Below are 16,098 nucleotides of genomic sequence, written 5' to 3' on the forward strand. Positions count from 1 at the left end.
GATTTTCTGGATTGTTTCTTAAAAAACATCGTCGGCATAAGCGACGTAATAAAACATGCATTTGTTTATGTTAGCTTAGAAATGGAGCTGTCTTGGTAGCTATTTTCTAGATCTAGATGATAGACAGTAATCTGTATCACATAGATCAATATCTAGATATTGATAAGTGTAGTTCTAAATATTGTGAGTTGTAAATTAATCCAAAAAGAAATCAATGCCCAAATACGCACAATTAGTAATTGGCCCCGCTGGAAGTGGCAAGGTAAAATTTATGCCAATTTAAGAATTTAAAATTGAATTTTAAATTTATTATTTTATTTATACTTATAGATTATCAATCATCAATGTGAATGTTATTTCAATGTTATCATTAAATTAATTTATGATTAAATCATGATTAATTAATGATTAAAATAAATATAGATCTAGATGCTAGATCTTTATAACTTTATACATCATTTCATGACATGATTGAGGGGGGTGAGAATAGTCAGACTCATACTGTCATACTCATAGTGAGATGATTTAAAATTTAAAGGGAAACTGATGGTTTTGACAATTTTTTATACCATATTATATCATGTAGATCTATCACAATCTATGTCATGTGTTTTGATTTACAGAAAATAAATATATTTAATTAAATTTAATAATATTAGATCTATTGTTTTTATTTTTTTTTAATAATATCTTACTTAGTAATTGATCAGATTTGATGTTTTAATTGTTTTTTTTAAAGTAATTTTTCGTTAAAACTTCCGATCAAAGTTCTGCGCATCTAAAACTTAAAAATGAACAGATTTTCATTGGGTTTCTATGTGGCACCACACAAACCTATTAATTTAATCTATTCTATTGACTTACTGTATAACGGAAAACCATTCACTAAAGTTTCAATCTCATTAAAAAAATAGATCTAAGTCTATGTAGTTAGATCTAGATCTTGAAAGCAAAGAAAAAAATATGTGTTAATACGTAATACAGGCATGAATAACCATAACAGTGTGTATTTTCTTGCCTGACCACTCAACACACAAAAATGCTATCGCTTGGTTGTCTTATCTTGACAAATAGCTTCTAAGGCTAGCCTTCCACTGACCAGTTTGTTAGAATCAGTGAAACACAAGGTATATTTAATTTTTGGAACAGGAAGGGGCGTAGATGAAAATGTTGCTTTTTTTTCTCGAGTTGGTTATCCTAATCATGTATATATTTATAGCATTTAATAATTATTTTTTTCTTCTAAATTCTGTTTGAAGTCCACATATTGCAGTAAGATAGTCAAGCACTGTGAAGTACTGAAAAGAGTGGTGCATGTGGTGAACCTGGACCCTGCAGCTGAATATTTTGACTATCCTGTCTTGTCAGGTAGCTTTCAATTTAAAACTTGACTAATATAGCCACTTGCAAAAAAAGAAGTGTGGGGGGAAAAACACTCTTAGCCTTTGTTACCTTTTAAATTTAATTCAGTCAGGTTTTTACTACTAAGAAATATATAGCACAAGAATAAGTATTTTGATATTTAGAGCATGTGTTCAAATTTTTACTTAACAGATATCCGTGAATTAATCAATATTGAAGATGCAATGGAAGACAGTAGCCTTCATTTTGGACCAAATGGGGGATTGGTGTTTTGTATGGAGTAAGTTTTTTAAATTTATTTATTTAACATATTGATAATGTGCTCATTTCATAACATACGACAATAAAATAGAGTGTACATTTTATAAAATTAAAGAAGTTATAGTAGATTTTAGGAAACAAAAAAAAAACATCTTGCAGAAATTCAGATCAACAACCAAACCATAGACCACGTGCAAAAATATAAATACCTTGGTACTACAAAAAACAGCAAGTTAAAATGGAGTGAAGAAAACAAAATTTAAAATTGACAAAATAATAATTAACCTCTTTTATACTACAACCTTTAGTAGTCTATCACCTATCGTATAGTAATACTTAATTTGCACAATGATATAGATCAAATAGACTAATTTTAAAAATGTATATCACTTGACCACTGCTACCATCTCTTGAAGAACTTGAAGATGCCTTGCCAAGGCACAAAACTCTTTAAAGACAATTCGCACTCATTAAATCACAGTTACATCAGATCTGGAGGAAATGGTCAGTTCCTCTCTGACACTACTCATTATGTGACATTTGATTGTGCATGTTAAAGTAATTAAAGATGTCTTGTTTCACTTGAACTGGTGTGCTACTTTTTACCTCAAATGTCTACTTCATTCAGCACAGCACAACAAATATTAATATTGATCACAAAGTCTCAGTGTAGCAGACATTTCTTTTGTTATCCATAAAATGAGATAAACATAAAACTGGCAAATCCAGCCATAAAGAGATACGTATTATATTACACAAGTCCAATGAAATATTGTAAGTACACAATTGATATTAAATCACTGAATCAACTATGTTAGACATCCTTACAGCTTAAAAACCTGGCGACTTCTGACTGACCATGTGATTAACACCCCACAATTCAAAAGTGGATTCTTGTCTCTCATGTGAAACACAAATATAGCGTTTACTTCGCGCTTCCTAATACATTCACACTAGCTATAAATAATGATGTGACACTCTCCATTAAGGCTAGAACAGAAAGATTTGAAAACTTCTTTATCCCACAGAGAAGTACACAGAGTTCATAAAGCGCTGGTCTTGTGTACATGTGAATGTTGTTCATGTTAACATCTATATCATCATTGTTATAGTAGTAATGCTGAGGTGGACAATTGTAGTCAAATGAAATTTCCATTTGGATCAATAAAATTATCTTATACTATATAAGGGGTGATTATTTTTTCACTGGTTTGTAGATAAATAGGCTGCACCTGAATTCTTGTGTTGAAATCTTTGTGGAAATTGAGATTGAAGTTCCTGTTCTATTGAATAATTCCTACTGGAAATAGAAGGGCATTGTTGTTAGTTGTGTTGGCTGTATAATACCAGGATCAGCCTTTTACCCAAGAACTCATTTTACCCGTCTTATTGACCTTTAGGCTTAAAATGAATATTTAGCCCTGTGTACTACATAGCTAATGTTTTGTTATATTATTTCTGATGATAGCCTGATTTCTATTAATTTGAATTAATTTACTATTTAAATATATCAATATAAATAATATGTATGAGTGACTATTCTTATATTAATTTTTTTTCCCCAGATTCTTGGCCAGTAATTTTGAATGGCTTGAAGACCAGTTAGATGTTGCAGAAGATGATTATATTCTTTTTGATTGTCCAGGTAAATTGCTTTTGTTATTTGTTATTAGCAACTTACATACATACAGTTTCATGGTACTTGTCATCCCTGCTAGTCTTTATTACCTTTGCCAGTGCCTGGGCCAAATGACTCTCAATCATTACTGCTAGCTTTGGACCCAACCTATGACTTCTACTGGTTTCGGTTACTGTTTTCTATTGTTGAAAGTTTTTTTGTGTTGTTTACTTAATCTAAGGTATAGTTTTAAATCAATTGGTATCTTTGCTACAAATCATGGTTCTGAGCTGTTAATATCTTGCCACAGTTAGAATCTTCCTAATCTTTCTTAACATTTCATACCTGAGCAAAAACGAGCACTCTTACAAGTTGGTCTTAGCACACCCGGGTACGCTGTTCTGCCTCATCGTGGCACTTGGGTGGAAACGGCTACTTGAGGGGGTAGCTAGGCTAAATGAATGGCGAAACATAACTCCCGTGGGGATGCCCACGGGTAGACGAGAGTCAACCTCTTGCACGGGCGGGGTTGTAAAAAAGTCCCCACGAACACGTCCCACATCCATGCGCTGTTCCTCAAAGGGACCGTTACATCAATGGCGGCTCCCACACAGCTAGCTTGGTACAACGAAGGAAAATGACGGTGGCTCCCGGTGCCCTCGGCCTTCGGCCATGTGCAGCCAAGCATGCGTCGGGGCCAAAGGCTTTGGAAACAGCAATGTTTTACATAGGCATTGACTCGGGTCCCTCTCAAACAGAACTGTGTTCCCACAGGTTTTTTTTTTTTTACTGTTCGGCTGGACGTCCAAACAGGTTTTTTTTCAAACTTAGAGCTCGAAGAGCCTTCGGCTCAGCTCTTAGACATCAACAAGGTCTTAGCACATGGAATAAGAGATGTCTTAGCACATGGAATAAGAGATGTGCCTTTATCTTTCTTAGTATTTTATTATGTGGTGTTTTTGTTTTTTTTTTCTTTGTAAGTTTAAGTGTTCTATATGTTATTGTTACTTTACTTTTAGTCTTCTGTCCTGAAGTGGAAAAAGCCAAAAGAAAAATGCTTTATTACTCAGCCAATAAGCCCCCGCCACACTTTCATTCATTATTAGTTTACCAGATACCACATTAAAAGTACCAACTTAGATAAACATGATACTGATAAAAATAAATAGTCATTAAAAAAGAAATGATAGATAAAATAAACAAGCATTCGAGTCTGTAAACTTTCTAATAATTGTTTTTTGTAATACTCATCTTTTTAAATAAACTAGATTAAGTTTTGATTTTTTTTCACCTGTAATCTTCACTTGGGTACTTCAATCATTACTGCTACAGAATCAACTTTGCTTATTATAGCTCAGGTTGTTATATCACCATTTCTAAAATGTAAAATAAATCACATTAAAATGTTACATTACCTTATTAAAAGCCTTCAGCGTGTTATATCACCATTTCCAAAATTCATGTAAAATAAATCACATTTAAATGTGCCTTTGATCCTTTTTAAATATACTTTTCTATTTCAATATTTTTTTTTCTTTTCAGGACAAATAGAGCTCTACACACATATTCCTGTAATGAAGCAGCTGGTCAAAAAGCTAGAGTCATGGGATTTCCGGGTGTGTGCGGCCTTCTTGCTAGATGCCCAGTTTCTAGTGGATGGGTCCAAATTTGTTTCTGGGTCACTGACTGCTTTGTCAACCATGGTCAACCTTGAAATCCCACATGTAAATGTCTTGACCAAGCTTGATCTCCTGAGCAAAGCAGCTAGAAAAAATATAGACAGGTAGGCTGTAAAGAGATGAGTTTGGGTTGCCAACTTGACACCCTTGTTAACTTATATAAGATACTTGTTGAATCGAAGTAAAATATTATGATTAGTCTACATCAGGCTTTTATTGTTTCATTTAATTTATTTAGTAGTCTCTATGGCATTTTATATCTCAAGAGACGATCTTTTACCTTTGCAACCTCTCATGTGACTAAAGAGGTCAATCCTTGATACACAGGCTGGGCATCTGTAATCACCAGGTGCTGTTGAACTTTCACCCTTCTTTCTACTTCTGTTGTGTAAGCCATTTGCAATCCAGGAAATTTTCTTTATGCTTGTTCTCCATGTGGATCTATTCAGTGCATCTTTTTTCCCAACTGCTGTCGATTTCGAGGAGCTTTATGTCCCGTTTGCATTATACATCTGTATTCTTTAAAAGTGGTTGACCAGCAGCTCTCCTGCCTTCTATTAGATCGCCATTCAGAATGTTTTGTGGGAGTGGACCTTGTGGCAGCCTAGGCATCTGCTGCTGATAACAACATGGATATCCTGGCATCCAGCTGTTTGCAGCACTTCCTTATTGTTCATCTTGTCGCCTTATTTTAAAAATCCATCTTAAGCCTAGAGGTGGAAGATATTCAGCTTTTATCCTGTCAAGATTAATTTGACCTCGTTTCACTACCATGTAGCAGGTCCAGTAGAGTAGGGCTTTTGTATTGGTAGTTAGCAAGGTATAGTCTCACACTGTTTTCTTGCCTTGGCTATCCTGTTGTTGATGTCTTTATCTAGCAGCACATTGTTGGAGATGATGGAGCCAAGATAACAAAAATAGTCTATAATTTCCATTAATGGTCACAAGAGGTAGATAGTAGTCTATGTACATAAAATCATACAGTAATAAATTAGTGGCCTAACCATTTTGCTTCCTATATTCTTACATGCAACAATCTCACCATTTACAATAAAGTATGTTCATTTAAAAAGTAATTTTGAACATAATTTCATTTTTTTATGTGGGGTTGAGATGATGATTGCAACCATAACACTTGCTTTAACAATTATTTTTTTTTTTCCTTTGTTGTCTAGATACCTTGAGCCTGAATTAGATGCTATGTTAATGGAGGAAACAGACTCTCAAGGCAAATTTCATGCCCTCAATAAAGCCATTGCCCATTTGGTGAGAATATAAAGTAACATTTTGTTAAATTAAGTTCAATGAATTCTACTCTTAAGGTGTGATTGAACTATTTGCAATTGTTGGACTTTTTGAGTGGTGATATTATTGTCTGTTAACATCTTGTAATTAAATTCTTATTTTTGGGCTGAGGATCTAAAATTATAAATAAACATGACAATAACATTTACTAGCATTATATGTTACATGTCATGTTTATTCATCCTTTGTTTCAGAACTAAAAAGTTTCAAACTCCATTTAGGAATCTAAAATTATAAGCTTATTCATATTTTATACTAAATAGTATTCAGGCAATCTGCATTCTTTTGCAATAGTAAAATTGTTTAACTTTTTGCACTCATCTGTCCCTTGACTTTTGTTGTAAGGGTGCTGTGACAGTTTGCAAAACCAGATCCCTACATTTTTCCTGGCCTGCAGCTGTTCTTAGTAGGATATCAAGAGAGAGGCACTGATAAACATTAAATATTATCCATTAGATTTATTTGAGTAACAAGTCCAATAACTTAATCATGAGCCAAGTTTTAATGAAATGATATTTGGTAGTGAATTCCTCACTATTCCAATATTGCAATTAAACTGAAAAAATAAAATGCTTGGAATGACTTTTAGGATGAGCAATATAGTGACTTTGTAAACATCAAACAAAAAATTTAATGTAATTTTTTAATCAAAATAATATTTTTTTCTCTTTTTTTTTCCACTAAGAAATAATTATGAAATCTATATCTAGAGATTTATTGCTTTTTTTTTTTTTTTTTTTGCTCGGGTATATTGAAGTCTTTTTAAGTTGCAAAGTTTTCTACCAAGTGGATCATTTTGGTTTGTACCACTTGTGACAGGTGGGGAAATGTGACGTGTGTTCGGCGCGTTTAATGTCTAGGGGATGATTATTTTTAAAGCTATCACACCCCAAACCGTCAGCATATAAATCGGAAGCAGACACGCAACGTGACAAGCAATGAAAGATAGATACAAAAGTTAAAAATGAAGAATATTTATTTACATAAATATACATATAAGAATAAAAAGGGGGAGGGTTTGCGTCTATCTCTGAATAATACTAGATCTAATCATCACTCTTGCACCTAATAAGAGAGTATGTCACTTTGTCCTCTGACTTAGCTGGTTTTCCTGTTGATGTCGCAGCTGGCTGTGTCCTGGCTTGAGGTTCTGCAGCTGGAGGTGGCGCTCTAGCTGGTAGAGGGACGCCGGTGATATAGTTCTTGTGGAGTTTCAATCCCAAAATCTAATATCTGTAGTGGGCACAGTAGGGCGGGTGGCCGGCTAGCGTGGGCACAAGGTTACTGCGGGCAGAGCTGATCTGCCGTGGGCAGCGTAGTTGACAGGATATGTCCAGTGAGTTGCAGAGGGTTTGGCGTAGCTATGACGTCTCACACAGATCTGGGTCTATAGGGACGTCGCACCTAATAAGTTGACAGGTGGGCTGTCGAATAGGCGGGTAAGGCCGATAGCGCCAAGTAGTAGAGTTGAGTAGCGTCGAGTAGACACTAAACAGCAATTAGGCAGTAAGGTCGATTAATCCAATAGATAAATAGGCAGGTAAGTAGATCGTTGATCCAATAAATAGGCAGACACCTGAGGGAGACTGCGGATAAATAAAGACAAGTTAGGACATGTCTCTCATACATCTTATCGATGCCCTCGACTGAGGTGCATTCGTCAGATTGGTAAAATTGCTTTAGAGCACAATGGGGAGATGATGACAAATGGGATTTGGAAAAATAGATGGCTGATAGTAGCAATATAAAAATGTACATAGAGGGGAAATAATAAAATAAAATGTACATAGAAGGGGAAATAATAATCTCAAATAATCAACACAAGTTGTAAGAGAAAGAAAAAAGGGGGGGGGGTTGAATTGGGCGGTGTTCATTGACCAAGACGGTTTGCTTACGTATGACCGTCTGTCCAGAACAATGGAGCGCGCTTGAATGGATAGGGTGTCCGCTCAAGCGGCGCAACTCTCGTTAGAGTGAAATGACTACAGGGGAGATAATTCAATACAGGGGAGATAACTCATATCTCCTTTCTAAGCGCAGTATAAGTGCGATAGTAAATCATCAAGGCGATCAGCCGAGATAAAGGAAATAAAATGGATGTACAAATATATACATGGTTGCTTCAACGATCAATTGAGCAACGTAGCATTAATAGATTAATGCAATTCATAAATACATACATAGGACATGTTTATGTTTTCTACTTACGCCAGTGAGAAATACACAATGCACTAATTAAATATAAATGAACTAAGCAAAATACACATGATAATATTCCCATGGAAATAGCACAAAAGTAATTAAGATGGAACTTGTGATTAAGTTCGGCTTACCACCAGGTATTCCTCTAGGAGGGAGAATAAATGAAGTAGTCCAGACTCGATTGCTCAGCGATAGAATGAGAATTGAAAGACAGTCTGATTTGATTTGGATCTACTTTATATAGGCCTGGAAAATGCGGGCGGAAACAGGAAATGTCCTAGGCTCAGCATTATCTTACACGTGGGTGAATTTGACTCGAGGTGGGATTCGCACATTGGAAAGATCAATTGGCGTGTTGGTCCTCGCGATCTCCTAGATCAAAGAGTGTCGTGGGAGAGAGGGGGGAAGAAAGAAAGACTGACTCGCATTCCCCTCAAGGTGGTGTCAACCGCGACCGTCAGTCAGACATCCGGCGGATAAGACAAAAGGGATAGTGTGATTATCTTTCCCCGATCAAGGGCAGATAAATGAAAGGACTGGCCTAGTTTTCTCCAACGTGGTGGACTAAGGTCTAGCCTGGAGAGAAAAAGGTGGGGCGGGTGGAGAATTCAGGGGTAGGATGGGGAAATAATTAAAATAAAATAAATAAATAATGAAAAATAATAATTAATGCTGAGATAAATTTGAGTGACTCTGACAGCGAGTTTTTGACTTGTCACACCACTGTTGCTTTATTTTTCAGAGACATACACTTAGGGCTAGCCTTTACTTCTTTTAGCTGTTTACATCCTCTCATCATAAGAAAGATCTCAAAGAAAATATTTTATACTTAAGAATGTTTTTACAATGATTGCATCCACCAGTTTTAGCTTAACCAGTATGTCCTATTCATGGATATGTTAAAATGTGTGCAATTTTTTTTTTTTGTTTCCTTTTAGCTGGATGATTTCAGTCTTGTTCATTTTGTGCCTTTGGACTATACAGACGAAGAATCTATCACAGATTTGTTAATGCGTATAGATATGGCTATTCAGTATGGGGAGGATCTGGAGCCAAAGGAAATGAATGTAAGAAGTACTTTATTAATCCAATAGCTCCTATTTCCGGTTAGGAAAAAAAACTTGCCACACCCTAAGCAAAGATGGGTAACTCTGAATTTTAAAAAAATCCTAAAAAAATAAATATTTGGAAAAAATAATCAAAGTTAGGATCTATATTAATAAATAAACAAACAACTTTAGGAAACTTTAGAACAACATGTCTAGTTTCCAAATATATATATAATTTTAATACCTTTAGAAATTAAAAATAAATAAAAAAACTACTCCTTCTCCCAGGTGGGAGCTTACACACTGGGGCTATGGGCCTGTTAGTTTGAAAAATTAAGCAATAAAAAACTTTCCAGATTTTACTGAAAATAGAATCAGAAATCTCCACAATAATTTGTAATCACACTTGCAAGGAAACTAGAAGAAATCTTTTATTTAAAAAGTTTAAAGCAAGCATATTGAAAAGGGGATTGTAGAAATGTGCTACAACTGTTTAGGATAAAAATAAGAAAACATTCCCAACTGTATGAAGGAGCTAATGGGTTAAGGGAGGTGCAGTGGCTGAGTGGTAAAGCGCTTGGCTTTTGAAACAGGGGTTCCCAGGTTACAATCCTGATGACTGGGATTTTTAATTTTGGGATCTTTAAGGCGACTCTCAGTCCATCTAGCTCTAATGGGTACCTGACATTAGTTGGGGAAAAGTAAAGGTGGTTGCCACATAAAACCCTTGTTAACCATAGGCCACAGAAACAGATGACCTTTGCTTACAATTGCTATTATTATAATTATTTTCACTATCAATTATGCTATTTTATATTTTTTTCTTTCACATTATTACCCTTCTTTGTTAGGGTAGTATTTGGTCTTGTAATTTCAATATGTTGAAAAAAAGAATACTGGCAGTAAAATTCATTTGAAAGATTTCACAGAATAACTTCTCCTTATTTGCATATATATTTCAAAGTTAACAAGAGTATAGAATGACCAGTACATTGACCATTAGCCTTTACCATCTGTCCTATTCATTAAAACTTTTAATCAGGATTAAGTATGGTACAAACATAGTGGACTGTGAGGCGCAGTGGCAGAGCGGTAAAGTGTTTGGCTTCTGTACCGAGGTCCCATGTTTGAATCCTGGTGAAGCCCACCCAGCTCTAATGGGTACCTGACATTAGTTGGGGAAAAGTAAAGGCGGTTGGTCGTTGTGCTGGCCACATGACACTCTCGTAAAACTGTGGGCCACTGAAACAGATGACCTTTACATTATCTGCCCTATAGATCGCAAGGTCTGAAAGGGGAACTTTACAATTTTTTTTTATCACTCGGACTAGCTCGTGTTTTTATTTTTTTCTCCCCAGGATCCTGTTGATCCAGAAGACAGACAAGATACAGAAAGTTATGAATAATAAATTAACTTTGTTCAAATCTTCAGACTTCTGTTATTATGTCTTTCTTTCTTTTTGAAATGAATGCATGTAAAACAAATAATTAATGCTTTCATCACCCACTTAATTAGACATAATTTTTTTGCCTTTTTTTTTGTTAGAAACATTGAAACAGCGTTTACTTCCCATTGTAATTTTAAAAAATTACTTAGATGAAAATAACCTTTACTTTGAATGATAGTTACAATAAATGACCTTTACCTTTGAAAGATCAAACAGTTGATCTAAAGAAATGGAAGGCATTCTATTAATAGACTAAGTAGTATCCTTAAAATTGTTAACTATAAAATCATCAATTTTTCAATCTTCATCTAGCAATTTCACTGCAAAGTAATGTTTTCAATGCTATACCTGACATCTGAAAATGAGTAATCTAAGACCATCTGGAGACCATACAGTTTCTAATCCTAAAAGTATTGTGCATTGTTTCCATAGCTGACTCATAGTGTGGAATTTTAGTTTTAATTGTCTGGAAACATGTGAACGCAGGCACAGATTGATGCTGTACAGAAATGTGTTTATATTGGCAGAAGTATCTGAGAAAAAAAAATTAGATATGTAACAACCAATTGGTTACTCGACTCTATACCTTAAAGATAGAAATGAACTATTTATATAAACAGTATAAATTTAGAGCGAAGTGTTAAAAAATTGACCAGATTAACGTTCATTAAACATCTTTTAATCTCTTCTTAACTAACAGATCCAGACTAATGCTAGAGTTTGACATCATCCCATGATGTAAAACAAATAGTTTAATGAAAAGGATATAAAACCTAAAAGAAAACTGTCAGGGTTGTGTTAAGCCATAGCTCGTTCGCCCTGGCCCCCGACATTCAACAGGCACCTTTCGTGCTTACAAGAAAGTCAGTTGACAGTAGCAGCAGAAAGCCAGGCAACAGTTGCAGCAGAAAATCAGTTGAAAGCAGCAGTAGTAAGTCATTTGTCATTATCAGCAGTAGAAAGTCAGTTGACAGTTGCAGCAAAAATCAGTTGACAGTAGCTGTAGAAAGTCATTTGACAGTAGCAGTAAAAAGTCAGCTGACTGTAGTAGCAGAAAGTCAATAACATGTACAAACGTTTTACCAGACAGACAGAGATGATATAAGCTTTGTAAAAATAGGGGCTAGCAAAACTTGTGGAGCATCACCAGAGAACGATGGCCTTATCCTTCAAAGCTGCACACTATAGAAAGGCTCGAACAAGACTCTGCCCCCTGTAATGAGAACTGCCTCATATAGAACCAGTGCGCGGATTCTCTCAGGTATAGGATTACTAGTCTAACGAGGACGACGAAGAAGACCAATTATTGACAAACCGTTGGTGAGGGTTGTGATCTGCACCATTATGAAGTACCAAAAGTAAAGTTCCCCCCTTCATGTGGCCAGCACAACGACCAACCGCCTTTAATTTTCCCCAAATAATGTCAGGTACCCAATAGAGCTGGGTGGACTCAAAGGTGCTCAAAGATCCCGAAATTAAAAATCTCAGGATTCGAACCCGGGACCGCCTATTCGGAAGCCAAGCGCTTTAGGCCTACCGCTCAGCCACAGCGCCTCCTTGTCCGGTGCTGGCGTTTTGACATTTAAGCAGAGTTTTGCTTCATATACAATGACTTGATGTGCATTTTTGCATGAATACAATATGCAGCAACATCACTAGCAGGGGCGGACTGGGAATCAAAATCAGCCCGGGCATTACCATATAAACCGGCCCACAAATGTCATGTCATATATTTTCGGTGTGTATGGGGGATTTTATTAATCTTCATTACATTCTTATTATCTCCCTTTTTGCCGCGTTATATGAATGTTTTCCTCTCCCATCCCTCTTTTTCGTTAACTTTCAATGGAACCATCAAAAAACGGGTGAGGGAAGGAGCAAAACAAAAATAAGAGTGCCATCAAAGGCCCATGCCGACCAGCAAAATGACCAGGCCAAACACAGTCTTGAAGACATCAAAGTAGTGTTGAAGGCCATGCCGCTATAGCAGAAAGTACGGTCTAACGTTTTACAAATGATAACACGTACAGTGTATAGTGTAATTCTTAAATTGTATTCTTGTTGAATTTTTAAAAAAATTAATTGTAATAATAATTAAAAAAAAACAACAAGAAAACGTGCTCGGGCCTTTGTGTCTTGTTGCTGTCACTTTTTTTTAAAAGTTGTCTGCATTGAATTTTTTTTTCTTTGGTCGCGACCAGACCGGCCCATTTGGTACCGGCCCACCGGGCATTTGCCCGTTTGCCCATATAGCCAGTCCGCCCCTGATCACTAGACACTTCATGTAAACATAATGCCCTTAAATTTTAGTTGGCCTAACAACATGTAAGACAGATCTTTTTGATGGTCTAAAACAGAAAAAAAGTATGTAGTAAAGATGAAAGAAATGTGTATTTCAAATTTGCAGTTAAAGATTACGTCAAATATTAGGCCTACATGAAAAAAACAACAACACAATATTGAAAACATTGCTGCAAGGAACTAAAGCTCCCCATTCAGACCTAGCGATCTATTGGGCAAACGAAGTAAATGTCATCTATTTCTGTGGCTCAAGGTTATCGAGGACATCGTAAGGCCAGTACAGCGACCAACCGACTTTACTTTTACCCGAATGGTGTCAGTGGAGCCCTAATGATTAAATTAAATAAAAAATCCTAGTCTTCACCAGGATTCGAACCCAGGACCCATCGGTTCGGAAGCCAAGCACTTTACCACTCGGCCACCGCATTGAACAAAGCCAACACTAAAAACAAAGTGTGTGTGTTTTGACTTCGTGTATTTATTCAACACAAAGAGTTACATTTTACAGTTCAACTTAATGGAATTGTAATCAGAAAGTGTTTTAAGGATCTGGTCTAAAACCTCTAGGAAATAAGGCCTGTTAACTTCTTGCGATTCGCTACAACAGATGGTTGTAGATTGTGCTTTGATGTCTCCTTTTTACCTCTAAGTATTATCTAACCACGTAGATGTCTGCGATTTGGAACTTCAGTCCTAATCCATCGCTAGACAAACAAAAAAAGCACAGGACCGTTAATCTAATTAGCCTGTTCTTGTACTTCATAATGAGTCTTTCCCCCTTTCCAAAACTTACAAATAGCAATGTGTTTTTTTTGTGTGTTTTTTTCTTCTTCGTTCCTATGAAAATGCTTAGCTCTGCTCAAATGGAGAGGAAGTGGTGAAACTATTTGTGTGAAGGGAAGAGGCAGAAGCACGAGCCTACAACTTGTACTGTCCAGGTGACTGACTAATAGATCTACCTACTCCATTTCTAGCATAACCTGTATGGCCGAGTTGCAAACCTACTGAAGCTTCTATCAACTTACTCTGTCTATCAATCTGGTAAAAAGTATGAACACGTTATTTCTTTCACACCCATTCTCCGATCAAGTTGAAACTTAAGGAAAAAAACTAAAAAAAAATTTACTGGTTATTAATTACTTTGTTTTGATACCAACAAGGGAAATAAATCCTACAGTATTCACACATTTCACAGATATGGCTAAATATGACGGATTTTGTCCAGCTGAAACTTTAAACAATAATTTAGTGTACCTAACAAAACTGGAATCAATTTAATTAATTATTTTTGTTTGAAATAGAAAAAGGGAAATAACTTTTACAATTTTAACAGATATAGTTGTAAGTTGTAAATGTGGAGTTCTTCTAGATTTTCGACAGCTATAGTTGTAGGTGTGGAGTTAGATATGCTTTTTTAAAAGGATTTTTTATACTTTGCTCGTGTCTATTACTTTTACTGTTTTTTCCATTCAATAACAGAATCTAATTGTGTGAAATATACTTTGCTTTCCCCATTCAATAACAGAACCTAATTGTGTGTAATATACTTTGCTTTCACCATTCAATAACAGAACCTAATTGTGTGTAATATACTTTGCTTTCACCATTCAATAACAGAACCTAATTGTGTGTAATATACTTTGCTTTCACCATTCAATAACACCTAATTGTGTGTAATATACTTTGCTTTCACCATTCAATAACAGAACCTAATTGTGTGTAATATACTTTGCTTTCACCATTCAATAACAGAACCTAATTGTGTGTAATATACTTTGCTTTCACCATTCAATAACAGAACCTAATTGTGTGTAATATACTTTGCTTTCACCATTCAATAACAGAACCTAATTGTGTGTAATATACTTTGCTTTCACCATTCAATAACAGAACCTAATTGTGTGTAATATACTTTGCTTTCACCATTCAATAACACCTAATTGTGTGTAATATACTTTGCTTTCACCATTCAATAACACCTAATCCTGGTTGTGTGTAATATACTTTGCTTTCACCATTCAGTAACAGAACCTAATTGTGTGTAGTGTTTCGGTCCTACACGATTCAATAACAGAACCTAATTATGTGCAATATTAATTGTTGTTTTAAATTATGTTCCAATTATATGCATACTAAAGAGATCTTTTCTCTTCAAAAATAAAACTAAAATTTCTTCTTGTAAGTAAATGTAGTAAATATTATGACAGAACGTACTTAACGTAACAATAAAATTATTAAAAATTAAAAAAATTGACAAAAAATCTGAAACAGTTTGCATAAATGTGTTAAAAATATGGTAAATTGTCATCTCCCCTACTAAATCGCCTCCCGTGTTTGTTACTATTAATAGTGAATAGTTGTAAAAATGGTGTAATTTTATGAAAAAACTGCTAGCATAGTTGATTTTAAAAATTAAAATTTTCACTTTCAGAAAAGATAAATGTGGCCATTGCATCAGAACTTTGAATGGTTTATGATTTCGGATTTTCAATATCTTTTCTAGTTTACGAGATCTAAACGGGACGGACGGACAAACAGACCACATAAAACTATTAGCGTCTTTTCCCCTTTCGGGGGTAGCTAAAAAAAAATTAGTCAATAAATTATTGGTTATTAATTATTTTGTTTGACATCGAATAAGGGAAATAACTTGTACATTATTGATAGATATAGTTTTAAAGGGGGAGTTCTTTCCCTTTAGATAAGCTTTGTTTTTTTTTTAAAAGGATATTTTTTTTTAACATATTTTGCTTGTTGTTTGCTTGTTTGTTCGACAATAAAGTTATTTTTTTTTATTATAATCGCATACCTTCAATCGTTTCTGTATGTTTAAGTTTGTGTGAGTCCTAGATTTGTGGGCCAAGTAGCTACCA

At 35.1% G+C, this 16,098-nt stretch overlaps 1 protein-coding gene across 1 annotated transcript; it reads left to right on the forward strand.

The window, feature by feature from the left end:
- The first annotated feature begins 27 nt into the window (after nt 1-27).
- Nucleotides 28-10,901, forward strand: LOC106067770 (GPN-loop GTPase 3-like). The gene is made up of 8 exons (XM_056005784.1): nt 28-262; nt 1,260-1,368; nt 1,555-1,642; nt 3,189-3,268; nt 4,784-5,024; nt 6,096-6,186; nt 9,366-9,494; nt 10,835-10,901. Exons 1-8 carry the CDS (start codon nt 215-217, stop codon nt 10,880-10,882), a joined length of 834 nt encoding a protein of 277 aa, XP_055861759.1. The 5' UTR covers nt 28-214; the 3' UTR covers nt 10,883-10,901.
- The last annotated feature ends 5,197 nt before the right edge of the window (nt 10,902-16,098 follow it).

The sequence above is a fragment of the Biomphalaria glabrata genome, chromosome 12, assembly GCF_947242115.1.
Source record: "Biomphalaria glabrata chromosome 12, xgBioGlab47.1, whole genome shotgun sequence".
Taxonomy (NCBI): domain Eukaryota; kingdom Metazoa; phylum Mollusca; class Gastropoda; family Planorbidae; genus Biomphalaria; species Biomphalaria glabrata.

Coding starts and splice junctions, on each gene's coding strand:
- LOC106067770 (XM_056005784.1), top strand. CDS start 215: ATGCCCAAATACGCACAATTAGTAATTGGCCCCGCTGGAAGTGGCAAG. Junction 5,025..6,095: donor GCTAGAAAAAATATAGACAG/GTAGGCTGTAAA, acceptor TTTGTTGTCTAG/ATACCTTGAGCCTGAATTAG. Junction 9,495..10,834: donor TGGAGCCAAAGGAAATGAAT/GTAAGAAGTACT, acceptor TTTTCTCCCCAG/GATCCTGTTGATCCAGAAGA.